The sequence below is a fragment of the Podarcis bocagei genome (genome assembly GCF_964188305.1).
Source record: "Podarcis bocagei genome assembly, chromosome: 1".
Taxonomy (NCBI): domain Eukaryota; kingdom Metazoa; phylum Chordata; class Lepidosauria; order Squamata; family Lacertidae; genus Podarcis; species Podarcis bocagei.
In genome coordinates this window covers 24,267,704-24,279,747 of record NC_138125.1, presented here as the reverse complement: position 1 = coordinate 24,279,747, position 12,044 = coordinate 24,267,704, and the positions used below count along the sequence as shown (strand labels likewise).

At 44.3% G+C, this 12,044-nt stretch overlaps 1 protein-coding gene across 3 annotated transcripts in view; it reads right to left on the bottom strand.

The window, feature by feature from the left end:
• TTC7B (tetratricopeptide repeat domain 7B) overlaps window positions 1-11,663 on the bottom strand; it is a 100,974-nt gene extending 89,311 nt beyond the window's left edge. The window contains exon 1 of one of the 3 annotated variants that reach the window (XM_081172790.1): window positions 11,481-11,663. In XM_081172790.1, coding sequence (XP_081028916.1) covers window positions 11,481-11,601 — 121 coding nt within the window. In that variant the 5' untranslated portion in view covers window positions 11,602-11,663. The remainder of the gene's footprint in view (window positions 1-11,480) is intronic. The other 2 variants (XM_081172791.1, XM_081172792.1) reach the window with 2 other exon arrangements.
• Between the last annotated feature and the right edge of the window lie 381 nt (window positions 11,664-12,044).

The following is a 12,044-nucleotide window of genomic DNA, read 5'->3' as shown; positions in this document are numbered from 1 at the left end:
GTTCCTTAAAAAGGATGTCAGGATATCAGTAGTTCTATATTTAATGCGCCATTTGGACTGAAGAAACCTTGTGAAATGCATTTTCATGGGCGAGGAGGGTCGTGCCCTTACTTCAGTTCTCTTCTTCCCTTCTAACTTCATATATCTTCTACACTTTTTTACCCGCCCATCAACTGCCAAGTTACAACCATGTACTTTTGCAGCAGAGGACCGCACAACACTGTGACCAACAGCTTGCACAGCCCATATTGATTTAATGTATTTAGGCTCCTTTAAAAAATTCCACAGAAAAGCATTGATAACTGAATTTGGTTGCCCTCCTCCTCATGGTTTTCCGCACAGTATTGCATCTATTAGATAATGAGCCTTTCGGCAGGTATTGTCTTATCCTTTAAAATCTCTGCATTGCATTTAAGCAAATTTTGGATGCTTTATACAGTGACACATAATTGCTGTACAACAACTTTCAGAATTAGGCATGCATAACAGAATTAGTTATGTATGCAAAATAGAATAGGGCATGCATAACTATATGTATGTCAAATCTGCTTGCTACACCAGTAGCATTGTTCTAAGTATATTGGTTCTAGGGGTTATAAGATTCTAGACAGAAAAAAACTCAGAAATGAATTTTATTCGAGTCATCTTCGACCAGCATACAAACAATCTTGGTTAACTGTCTGTAACCACACACAGGTGACAGACACTTTGAGAACTTCAACTGTCTACTGCGTGAACATTCATTTAATGAAAACTGTAATACCAGAAAGATTTATGCCCATGTCTACTTGCCAGGAATCTGGGAGAGGCACATTCAGCAAACTCCTATCTGATTTGTAGGTAAACAAAACCGTAAATCCATCTTGTTAACAGTGTGCATCATAGCCCTAAGACATTCTGCTATGCAATAATTACCAAAGTAACGGGAACTGCTGTTCATATATTACTGAAGGAAGGAGTGTTCTACAGCTTTTGTAAACATAGTTGACATCTCATTCTGGCCCATAAGCCATAGTTATAATTTCTAATAACTGCTTTGCCCAAGCAGAAATTATTACCATGAAGAACGCGATGTTCGGCTCTAAGAATGAGTTGGGGAGCTACTGGCATAAGCTTGGAAATCAATCATTCCAATAGTTAGGACCCCAAGAGCCATAGCTAAGTGTTAAGTTTAATCTAACAGCTGCTTCTCCTTTGCAAAGGGCCTTCAGGAGGCAGAAGATTTGCAGTGGTTGGAGGCAGGAGGCTTGATCCTGCTAGCCCATTTGTCCATTGAATTCACTTCTCTACAAATGCCCTGACCTATATTTACTCTGCAGACAGGTGCCTTATCCAAAGGAGAAAAGCAATTGGGAGGGCAGTTTCAGGCAAAAGGATTGATTCCCCCACTAGTAGTGGGCCACAACAAAAGCCAGGCTATCATTACATGCAGCTACAGTTGTAAATGTTTACTTTGGACCCTAGACAGTTTGAAAAGCCATTTCCACTTTGAGACAAAAAGAACTGATTTGCCTTACTAACTCTTAGCATTTCTAGGTTGTTGTTTATCAAGTCTACATTCCAGGCTGTGCACAGCCAATAGCTTTATAGAGATTTAGAGGAAGATTGTAGAGCTGTCTTTCCTATACATATTTCTGTGGCCTCTGGTCAATCCTGTTTTGCACTCCAAACTGCACCCTAGTAAAGCTGAGCTAAGCCCCAGGACAACAAAGCAGGGCTGTTGCAAGAAATATGATTGTGGCCTATTAAATAATACTTTTAATGACCAATTCGCTCCCCTACAAAAAAATAAAATATAAATCCCTGTATCATTTTGTAACTGTTTGAGGCCGAGCTGAACTACAGTCGTACCTCGGAAGTCGAATGGAATCCATTTCAGAAGTCCGTTTGACTTCCAAAACTTTCAGAAACCAAGATGCGGCTTCCGATTGGCTGCAGGAAGCGCCTGCAGCCAATCGGGAGCCGTGAAACCCGTGTTGGATGTTCGGGTTCCAAAGAACGTTCACAAACTGCAACACTCACTTCCGGGTTTGCGACATTCGGGAGCCAAAATGTTTGACTTCCAAGGCGTTTGACTTTCGAGGTACAACTGTATTTGCATCCGCCACAAAAATTTCCCCTCCTTCCAGCTCTTATTTAGATAAGCAAAGGTGCAAAAATTAGCACAATGTGCCTTCCTCCTCAAGCCCCATTCAAAGAGAAGTTAACGCTTCTAGCTTGACTTTGTGATGTCATTTGAACGAATCTGACTGGCTAGCAGCATGATGTCATTGAACTTGCAAATGTAATCCTCAATTGGCTGGGATAATTTAAGCAGAAGAAATCAGAACCCAAGGAACAGTAAAGAGATGGAACACTGGGACTATGAACAGGATGGAAATAAAGTAACTTCAGGAAGTTTTCAGTACTGTGCTTGACATTATTCATACTAGATCAGTGGTTCCCAATTGGTAGTCTGTGGACCCCAGGGAGTCCGAAAAACGGAATCTTCATTACTGAGCTATTTGGGAACCACCGTACTAGATGATAAACTGTAAGTACCTAAAAGTAACCAATAGAGAGAGAGAATTATTAACCTGGAACAGCCAATGAAACTTGTTTCATGCGATCATGGTATAAAGGCCATTCTTAGACACCACCTTACCATATACTGGAAGCTCAAAACACCAAAAAGAATCTTCAAAGAAGTGATTGCCAAAGAGTGAAGTCAAGAATTAATGAGTCGGGGAAATCAGCGGCTAGTTGTTATAGGGCATGAAGTTAAAGACTGACAAAATGTCTATCAAGGTTTCATACTTTACTTAACTTTTTTTAAAAAAAATCTTAACCCACTGCTGATTTTGAATAGCTTGGAAGTGGCCAATTTCCTTGTATACTGAATTAGATAACCAGAAAAATCCGCAATCAAATATTTATAGAACAGCATAAGGAGTCGATTGTTTAGTTGCACAAGAAAGCCAGCAAGGACAGAAGGCTACCAATACTGATTGCATCACTTGCAAAGGTTAACAAATTGCCACGTCTCAAGCTTTAGAATTGCTCAAAAAATGCATGTGGCATTAACAGGGGAAAATACGTCTATACCAGCAGTGGCATTTTCTCCCTACATACTACATGACTACTTTTTATGGAAACCACATTGCTGTCCCCTGCCTTCCTAGTCAAGTGAGGTTTCCTGACACTGCATTTTCTGAAGAGCAGCAAAAACACTTTAAGATATCCACTCTGAGAAGACAACAGCAATGAGGAAAACAAGTCCTGTAACAGTATTAAGTAGAGAAAAACAGGATTATCTTCAACACCAAAGAATGGCTATACTAGAGAAATTGCAGTTCACTCTAAGGGAGAGGCATGGATGGAAACTGAAGTAAGCAATTTGCACCAATGTTCCAGTGCATAGGTGTTATTGAATAACTGCCTGCAATTCTGATTACTTCAATATAATTGAACCAGAGAGAGGCAGGGTCAAGAAAACAGAACAAATCCATGTTTTTATCATGCACAAAAAAACACAACCACTTTAGGGCAGTCTACTTATGAGATTAGTTGCTAAGAGATCTGCATAACTGCTTCATAATGCTATTTAGAAAAAGAAACAGGAATATCACAGAAGGTTATGGCAACAGCTAAGCAGCAAAGGAAGGAAATTCTTACCAATTTCGGTTCCTGGTATATAAGAACTACACAACATTAAGGTGAATGCTGCTGCTCATATCCCTAAAATACTGAAAAAAGATCTTGATTTGTATAATTATCAAGAAACAATAGATTTCAATAGCCTTAACAATAGATTTTAGGGCTGTTCAGCAATGCCGAATAATGTCCTGTGGTGTGGGGCGGGGGGGGGGGGAGAGAGAGAGACATGTAGACAGACAGACAGACAGACAAGGGAGAAGACTTATGTCTGAACTGCTAGTACAGGGGTTTGCCAATTTTGCACCTGCAGATTCGCATTGCCCATAGCGTTCCCTGCCCCTGCTGAAATTAGGATTTAAATAAGCATTTTATTGTAGCCAATAGAACAGTTTGCGGTGTGTATGGTGCCTGACATACCGTATTTTTCGCTCTATAAGACGCATCAGACCACAAGACGCACCTAGTTTTTGGAGGAGGAAAACTAGAAAAAAAATATTCTGAATCTCAGAAGCCAGAACAGCAAGAGGGATCGCTGAGCAGTGAAAGCAGCAATCCCTCTTGCTGTTCTGGCTTCTGGGATAGCTGCGCAGCCTGCATTCACTCCATAAGACGCACACACATTTCCCCTTACTTTTTAGGAGGGAAAAAGTGAGTCTTATAGAGCAAAAAATATGGTACTTTCTAGGGAGTATGATTTTATTAAATTTCTATGCCACCCCTATTGGGGGAGAATGGTTTATCTTGTCTGCCCACCTGTTTGTTCTCTGCACGTTTGGATGCCTCTTGAATATAATGTTGCTAAACATGGCATGAGGGTTCCAAGGTGGGGCTGACGCACTTCATCCATGCTTGGATGCCGGGCCACATTTGAATCAAGATGACAGGCCAAAATGTTACTTTGCCATGATTTCTCCCACTTTTTGGTCATAGGTTTGGCCACCTCTCAGTATATTGTTGCCAAACCTGGCACAACAGCTCCCCATGAACCCTCAAAATCTCTTTCATAGGATCCCTCCATAGAATTCCAGATTTTGGGCTATGCAGCAGCAGCAGCAGCAGGAGGAGGAGGTAAAACCCTGTTTGATCTCACCCTAAGGCAGCATTTGAAATTTGCCAGGCGCCAGGCACATTTTGCACCTGGTTACCAGCCAGGTACATGCCTGAGGATCCTTGGGTCTTGCTTGTTTTCACACACTAATAAGGCATCCTTTAGAATTCTATCCGTGATCAGAATGAATGTCAGGAACCAAAAAGTCAAAACAAAAAATACGACTTCCGAGCTGTCTGGCCTCAAATGGCAACTAGACATTCTGTTTTGGCGACTGTAACCCTGGTTTAAGGAGCCATTTGGCACCTAGCTTATATATCTGAGTTTCTAACACTGCCCTAAGGCTATATCCTATACCCACTTATCTGTAAGTAAGTCTCTTTGAATTCAATAGTACTTACTTCTGAGTAGACATGGTTATGATTACACTGGCAGAGTAATATCCAACATTAAGCATACTCAGAAATTAGAAATCAATGAACTTACATAACCTAAATTGGTTATCACCCCCAGCCTGTAATTCTCTGTGTGTGCAAAGGAGTTAGCAATATTGTATATGAATGAAAAACTTTGTGGGCTTCCTTTCTCAGATAAAATACAGATGGTGACCATTTTGTGCACCTTCAACTGACGTGCAACCACCAATGCTGAGGTCCTTCTGGACTCAAAACAGGGAGGAATGGGGTGGAACATGGGCAGGGCAGAATGTGGTGGGATTGTGCTCACACACACACAGGGGCCAGGAACGGAAGCCCCCGCACAAAATGGTTGCTGCCTGTATGTCAAAAGGTTAAGCATTGGATATGGCATGTCCCCAAAGTTTCTCCTTTCCATTTTCAACTAACCACAGCTTCACATGAAAAACTGTGGTTAGTTTCATAGCCAAAACCAGCAGTTTATTTCTTCTATCTCAGCCAATCCCAGTTTGTCACCAACTATGCAGTCCAAGAGGAAGTTGTAGCCAATCACAGGTCCTTAACAAACATGTGGCATGCTTTTTTAAAACAATGGTTTGTTGCAACTGTGCTTTCCATTTGGGGGGGGGGAGTGAAGCAGCCCTCCTACTCTAGTACTTGTTTCATTTCTTCCAGCAACCCAACAAAACCATTTCTCTGACAGCTTCTCAGTCATAAGAGTTCAGCACCTTCCAGATTTAAACTTCACCCTATGGTCCAAAACTCTTTGGTGTAAATAAATATATTATATTTCTTAGCATAACATCTACAAGCAAATTCTGCTGGTATGGTATGTACTCTCAAATAAATACATTTAGGACTTTATGTCAATCACATTGCTTTTTAATCCGTGATAGCCACTGGTAGCAACAACATACCCCATTCTCTAATCGTAGTACACTCTCATCACCATATCCCGGTGCCATGCTTTCCCTTACTCCAAAACATAAATAGAGAAGCTTACTTAAAAGAATGCCTGGAGGGATATCGTAACTAAACGGGCAGCAGTACTGGAATACCACAGAGTGCTTTGCTACAAGAGAAGTGTGGTATCTCAAATATCCCCTAAAAGCCTTTAAAGCCATTGGTATGAGAATCGCTGTTGATGGAAAAGCTCTCAATACCCCTCTGCAGATAGTACTACTAATAACCACAAGCCTGGAATGCTTCACTAAACCAAAGCACACTGGAACTCAAAATATCAAATGCACACAAACAATGAAGATAGGTTTAATGACATATTCGTATCCTCTAATCTTGTCAGCACACTTGGTGTTTTTGGCTTTTTAAACAGTTAACAGACTTGTTTACAAGAAATAAAAGAGCTAGTTGGGGAGGGAGTAACATGTAGATATGAAGATGTAAACAAAATATGATCAAAACCTCATTCAAGCCTTACTCTTTTTTGAGCAGGAAACTGCCTCCTTCTACATAGAGATTCATAAGTTATATCCTATAATCTTCAGTAGTAACTACTGTACTTCTTGGTTGGTGGCAAGTGTGTAGGACCTCGTGAGTGCACATGTGAAAAGACCAACATAGCTTTAGTAAAGCTTGTTAAGTTGCTTCCAAATGACCAGTTTATTGGACATTAATCCAGATTTATTTGCACATATTTGCAGGAAGGTTAGATAACAATGACTATTTAGTTGTTCATTCATTCCAATTTGTTAAGGTTATATTAAGTTATCCCATTCATTCCAGTGTTGTCACCCCAATCACTTTCCTTATCACAAAAAGTCTGATTTGGGGGGAGCAATGCAATTTGAATTAGCCGGTACATGATTGAAGGCCAACCAAAAATAGTGACAATCTGGAATTTTAAATAATCATGTTAACAGAGGTTTATGGTTCAACTGAAGTGATAGCTGCAAATGTTTCTTTCCGCACTAACATTTTTATAGCTTGCAGATGCCCACTACAAATTATTCATTTCAGTAAAACTTATTTCCAAGAATGTACATATAACAATTAGAGCCTGTCTGACCCAAACATGCTTATTCAAAAGGAAGTTCTACTTTTACTTCCAAGTTAATTGTATAAGCTTGCAACCTAAGTCTGCTAAACAAAACACGTGGACTGGGAAGTAAATCCGACTGGAAAAAGTGGGACTTACTTCTTCATATACATGCTTAAGGTTCTTCTTTAAAAGTTGTTCCTTCTTATTTTATTTATTCTTTATTAAGAATTTTATATAGCTTCTCTTTCAAGAATCCCACAGCTCCCTGTAATGCATTTTGAAAGACACTGTACTAAAGACTGAAAGTCTGCAGCAGCCAGACTGGTGACTGGGAGCGGCCGCCGAGACCATATAACACTGGTCTTGAAAGACCTACATTGGCTCCCAGTACGTTTCCGAGCACAATTCAAAGTGTTGGTGCTGACCTTTAAAGCCCTAAACGGCCTCGGTCCAGTATACCTGAAGGAGTGTCTCCACCTCCATCGTTCTACCCGGACACTGAGGTCCAGCGCCGAGGGCCTTCTGGCGGTTCCCTCACTGCGAGAAGCCAAGTTACAGGGAACCAGGCAGAGGGCCTTCTCGGTAGTGGCGCCCTCCCTGTGGAACGCCCTCCCACCAGATGTCAAAGAGAACAACAACTACCAGACTTTTAGAAGACATCTGAAGGCAGCCCTGTTTAGGGAAGCTTTTAATGTTTGATGTATCACAGTATTTTAATATTCTTTTGGAAGCCGCCCAGAGTGGCTGGGGAAACCCAGCCAGATGGGCGGGGTATAAATAAATAATAATAATAATAATAATAATTATTATTATTATTACTACTACTACACCACAAATGTTCACAGTAGCTAACGACCACCTTGTAATTTATAACAGCAAATGCTACATTAACATAGAGGATTTTTTTTTAATTTAAAAAAGGTTATTTTCAGGACTTACAGTTGCATATAACAACACACTCTTAACCATAGGGCTGACAAGCTGTGCAACTGACCAGTCTAATATTGTCAAATATTCCAAAAATGCCACTGTGTAGATGGCAGCTTACATGTAAAAATGTCATTATGGTGAAATTAATCGTTATGGCAGCAATCATGGGCAAGCCTAGAAGCATCACACAACTTCTCATATTAGCTCCCTGATATAAATACAGGTACATAGTCGCCTTTGACCGGACTTAACCGTCCAGGGGTCCTTTATCTTTTACCTGTTTACACAAATCCTTATGTGCATCCTACTTGTGCACAACTGCATTTATGCAGGTCGCTGCAAAATGAATGAATGAACAAGCGTTTCCTTACTTGGAGAAGAAGAAGAGTTTGGATTTGATATCCCGCTTTATCACTACCCAAAGGAGTCTCAAAGCGGCTAACAATCTCCTTTCCCTTCCTCCCCCACAACAAACACTCTGTGAGGTGAGTGGGGCTGAGAGACTTCAGAGAAGTGTGACTAGCCCAAGGTCACCCAGCAGCTGCATGTGGAGGAGCGGGGACACGAACCCGGTTCACCAGATTACGAGTCCACCGCCCTTAACCACTACACCACACAGGCTCTACTGGAGTAGCTCCCACACTGGAGCTACTGCCCTGAAGTTGCTCAGGAGAGGGAAGGCGGCCTTTGATCAACCAGCAGTGCGGGGCAGGAGGCTCCTTCTCCCCATCTCTGCTGCGCATCCACACCCCCATCCTGGCACCAGTTTTGCTGGATGCCCTTCTCGGCGTTCTCCCTTCCAGCCAACGCCACATGCAGCAGCTCCCCATAGATAGGCAGGCAGGCTCGAGACAGGTTGAACAGTGGCCCCAAGCGATTTCCAGGATGAGTCTCCTCTCTCTCTCTCTCCCCCCCCCACACCCTCCCTATTATACTGGGAAGCTCCACACTTTAAGCGATTTCACTTATGCATGTGGGGGCCTGGAACGTAAACCCCATGTTAAGTGGGAGGACGCCTGTATAGGCATATTCAAACAGGAACACAGCTATAGGTGGCAATGGCCACAGCATAGTGAACAAAGGATGAGGCTGGAACCAGGGGGCCATAGGCTTAAATCCTCACTCAACCATGAAGCACATCAGACAGTGGTTAGACCAGTCACCTACCCAGCCTTAGTCTAAGCTACCTCACAGGGTTGTTGTCAGAATAAAAGGGCTCCATAAGGTATCATGAGCTTCTTGGAGGAGGGGTGGAATAAACATGAATTAATAATTACTGTTTTACAACAACAGCTCTCTCTCTCTTTTGTAAGAAGCTCATATATGAAACCTGTTGATAGTTACCATCTTTGTTGATCCCATACAAAGGTTTTTAAAAATGCATGACCAATATTGGACCAAATCTTTTTAGACTGATCAAATTCCCAATTCCAGTACCCTGCTTACAGAAAGAAAGACCATTTTACGTCATAGCTCAATGCATCAGAATCCCATCAAGGGGTGTTCAGTATTGTATTCTGTTTCCACTGGGACACAGATGGCGCTGTGGTCTTAATCAATGAGCCTCTTGGGCTTGCCGATCGGAAGGTCAGTGGTTCGAATTTGCACGACAGTGGTGAGCTCCTGTTGCTTTGTCCCAGCTTCTGCCAACCTAGCAGTTCAAAAGCACACCAGTGCAAGTGGATAAATAGGTACCGCTGTGGGGGGAACGTAAACAGCGTTTCCGTGCACTTTAGCACTCATCACGGTCCTCTGTATGCCAGAAGCGGTTTAGTCATGCTGGCCACATGACCCGGAAAGCTGTCTGTGGACAAACGCCGGCTCCCTCGGCCTGAAACAAGATGAGCGCTCCATCCCACAGTCGCCTTTGACTAAACTTAACCATCCAGGGGTCTTTTACCTTAACCTTATGTTTCCACTTTTTATTAGTTAAAGCACACATTACCCAACACATGAAAGAGGAACAGGTTTGTCACTGTTTCCTCATGTTAAGTGAACAACTCATAACTTTCTTTTTATAGGCCCTGGCAGTACAACCTGATAGAAGTTTTTGGTTGTTGTTTTTAGGTATTGCTTTCCCCCTACAACTCTTCAATGAATGTATTCCTATTCTAGGGCTCATAAATGTCTGTGTCTATATAATTTTATTGTTCCTCAGTATGAACACCGTCAGATGGTCAATATTAGTTATACTATATCAATATTAGTGATACTATGAGATCAATTTCTCAAACAGGGAAACCATTTAGAGGGCCAGTCAAAATGAGCAGATCCAGCCACAATTTCTCTGTGTGGGGAGTACTGAAATTATGGAAATTGAAGCTAAGGCATGAGCAAACCTTGGCTTCTATGGAGCTGAACAAATAATGAGCCCAGGTTAACACATGACGCTAAAACAAACCATGGTTTAGCTCCTGGTATTGCAGCAGTACCAAAACCAGGGGAGGAGTGAAGTGGCTGTGATTTCCTCCCAGCACACTCACTCATTGATGCTATTGTTACTTGCCAAGCAAGCCACAGATTCTCAGGCCTCCCTGGAAGTCCTTTTTGCTAATGCCAAATTATGGAGACACTAATTCTGGTTAAGTGGCAGGAAACTCTACCTGGTGTTCAGATGAGATGCAAGCTTAAAAAGCTTTAGCCAGAAGTCCTTAGACCTCTATTAGATAAAATCACACAGGTGCACGCTGTTTCAGCACCATCGTCAAAGACCTGAAGGCATAAATACTTATACGCAACTCCTTGCATGTATGAAACAAATAAAACGGAAGCATTAGAGCATCTGACCAATAAAACAAACAAACCAGAACCATCAGTTCACACCCTAACGCTGCTCTTCGAGGCTTAAATTTGAGGCTGGCCTAACACCACAGCATTAACCGCAGGAAATTCCCTGCCAGTTTTCAACCCAAGATACTTCAGACTTTATGCCAGGGGACGATATTAAAGGAGAGAGAGAGATACCTGAGAGCATGCACAGACTACCGACATCACTCTGCAGCATCAACATGCAAAAACACAAGGCACCTCAGGTGGCAGGGTACCACCCACAGCCTGGGGGAAGGGGTCACAGAAGTGCCACCCCCCAGCCCACTCAATTGAGCACCCAGAGCTTCCTCTGTGGGGAAGGGCAGGGCGTCGACGCCGTCCCCTCCGACCTGGGAGCCTCTGCCCTCAGGGGCGCTCATGTGGCCCGGCGGCGGCGGAGGGCCGCATTCTGCACATGCCCAGAGGCGCCCCTCTTGTTGTTGTGCAACCGATAAGGCGGGCTGCCCGCTGCCACGCGAGGGCACCCATCCCCTGACGCACCGCGGCTGCCTACTTGGGGGGAAGCTCTGCCTCCACCGCCCCTGCGCCTTCCACCCTCGCCGGAGGAGGAGCAGGTGGGTCAGGGAGGGGGGTCCGGCCCCGCGGCTTCCCTTCCCCCCGCCCCCCCCTCGCAGGGCCGCACCGTTCGCGATGAGCTTGGCCGAGAGCTGCTTGACGAGCTCGGGGATCCTCTCCCACTGGCACTCGGAGCGGCACCTCTCGATCTCGGTCTCCAGCCGCGAACCCCCTTTCTTGGTGGCCATGGCGGCAGGGGGAGGCTGGGCGGCCCCCGGGCGCCGCGGGGCCCGGCCACGGGTGGGGGCAGGGGGCGCGGCGGCGGCGGCGGCAGCAGCAGCAGCAGCGGCGGGCGCCTTTTCGGCGGCGGAACGAGCCCGGCTGCGGCCCCGGAACGGGAACCGGAGGGGGAGCCAGCGCTGCTCGCTGCAGCGCCACCTGCCGGGCGCTCGGAGGAACGAGGCGGGGCGGCGCGGGCGGAGGAGGAGGAGGAGGAAAGGAGGAGGAGCGGCTCCTTGGGCGGGAAAAACGGGACGGGCGGGAGAAGAGCTCAGTCGCCAGAGCGGCTCGCTGCGCTCGGCTCCTTCCTCCTTCAGGGCTGGGGGAGGCAGCTAATATTGACCATCTGACGGTGTTCATATTGAGAAAGAATAAAATTATATAGACACAGACATTTATAAGCCCTAGAATA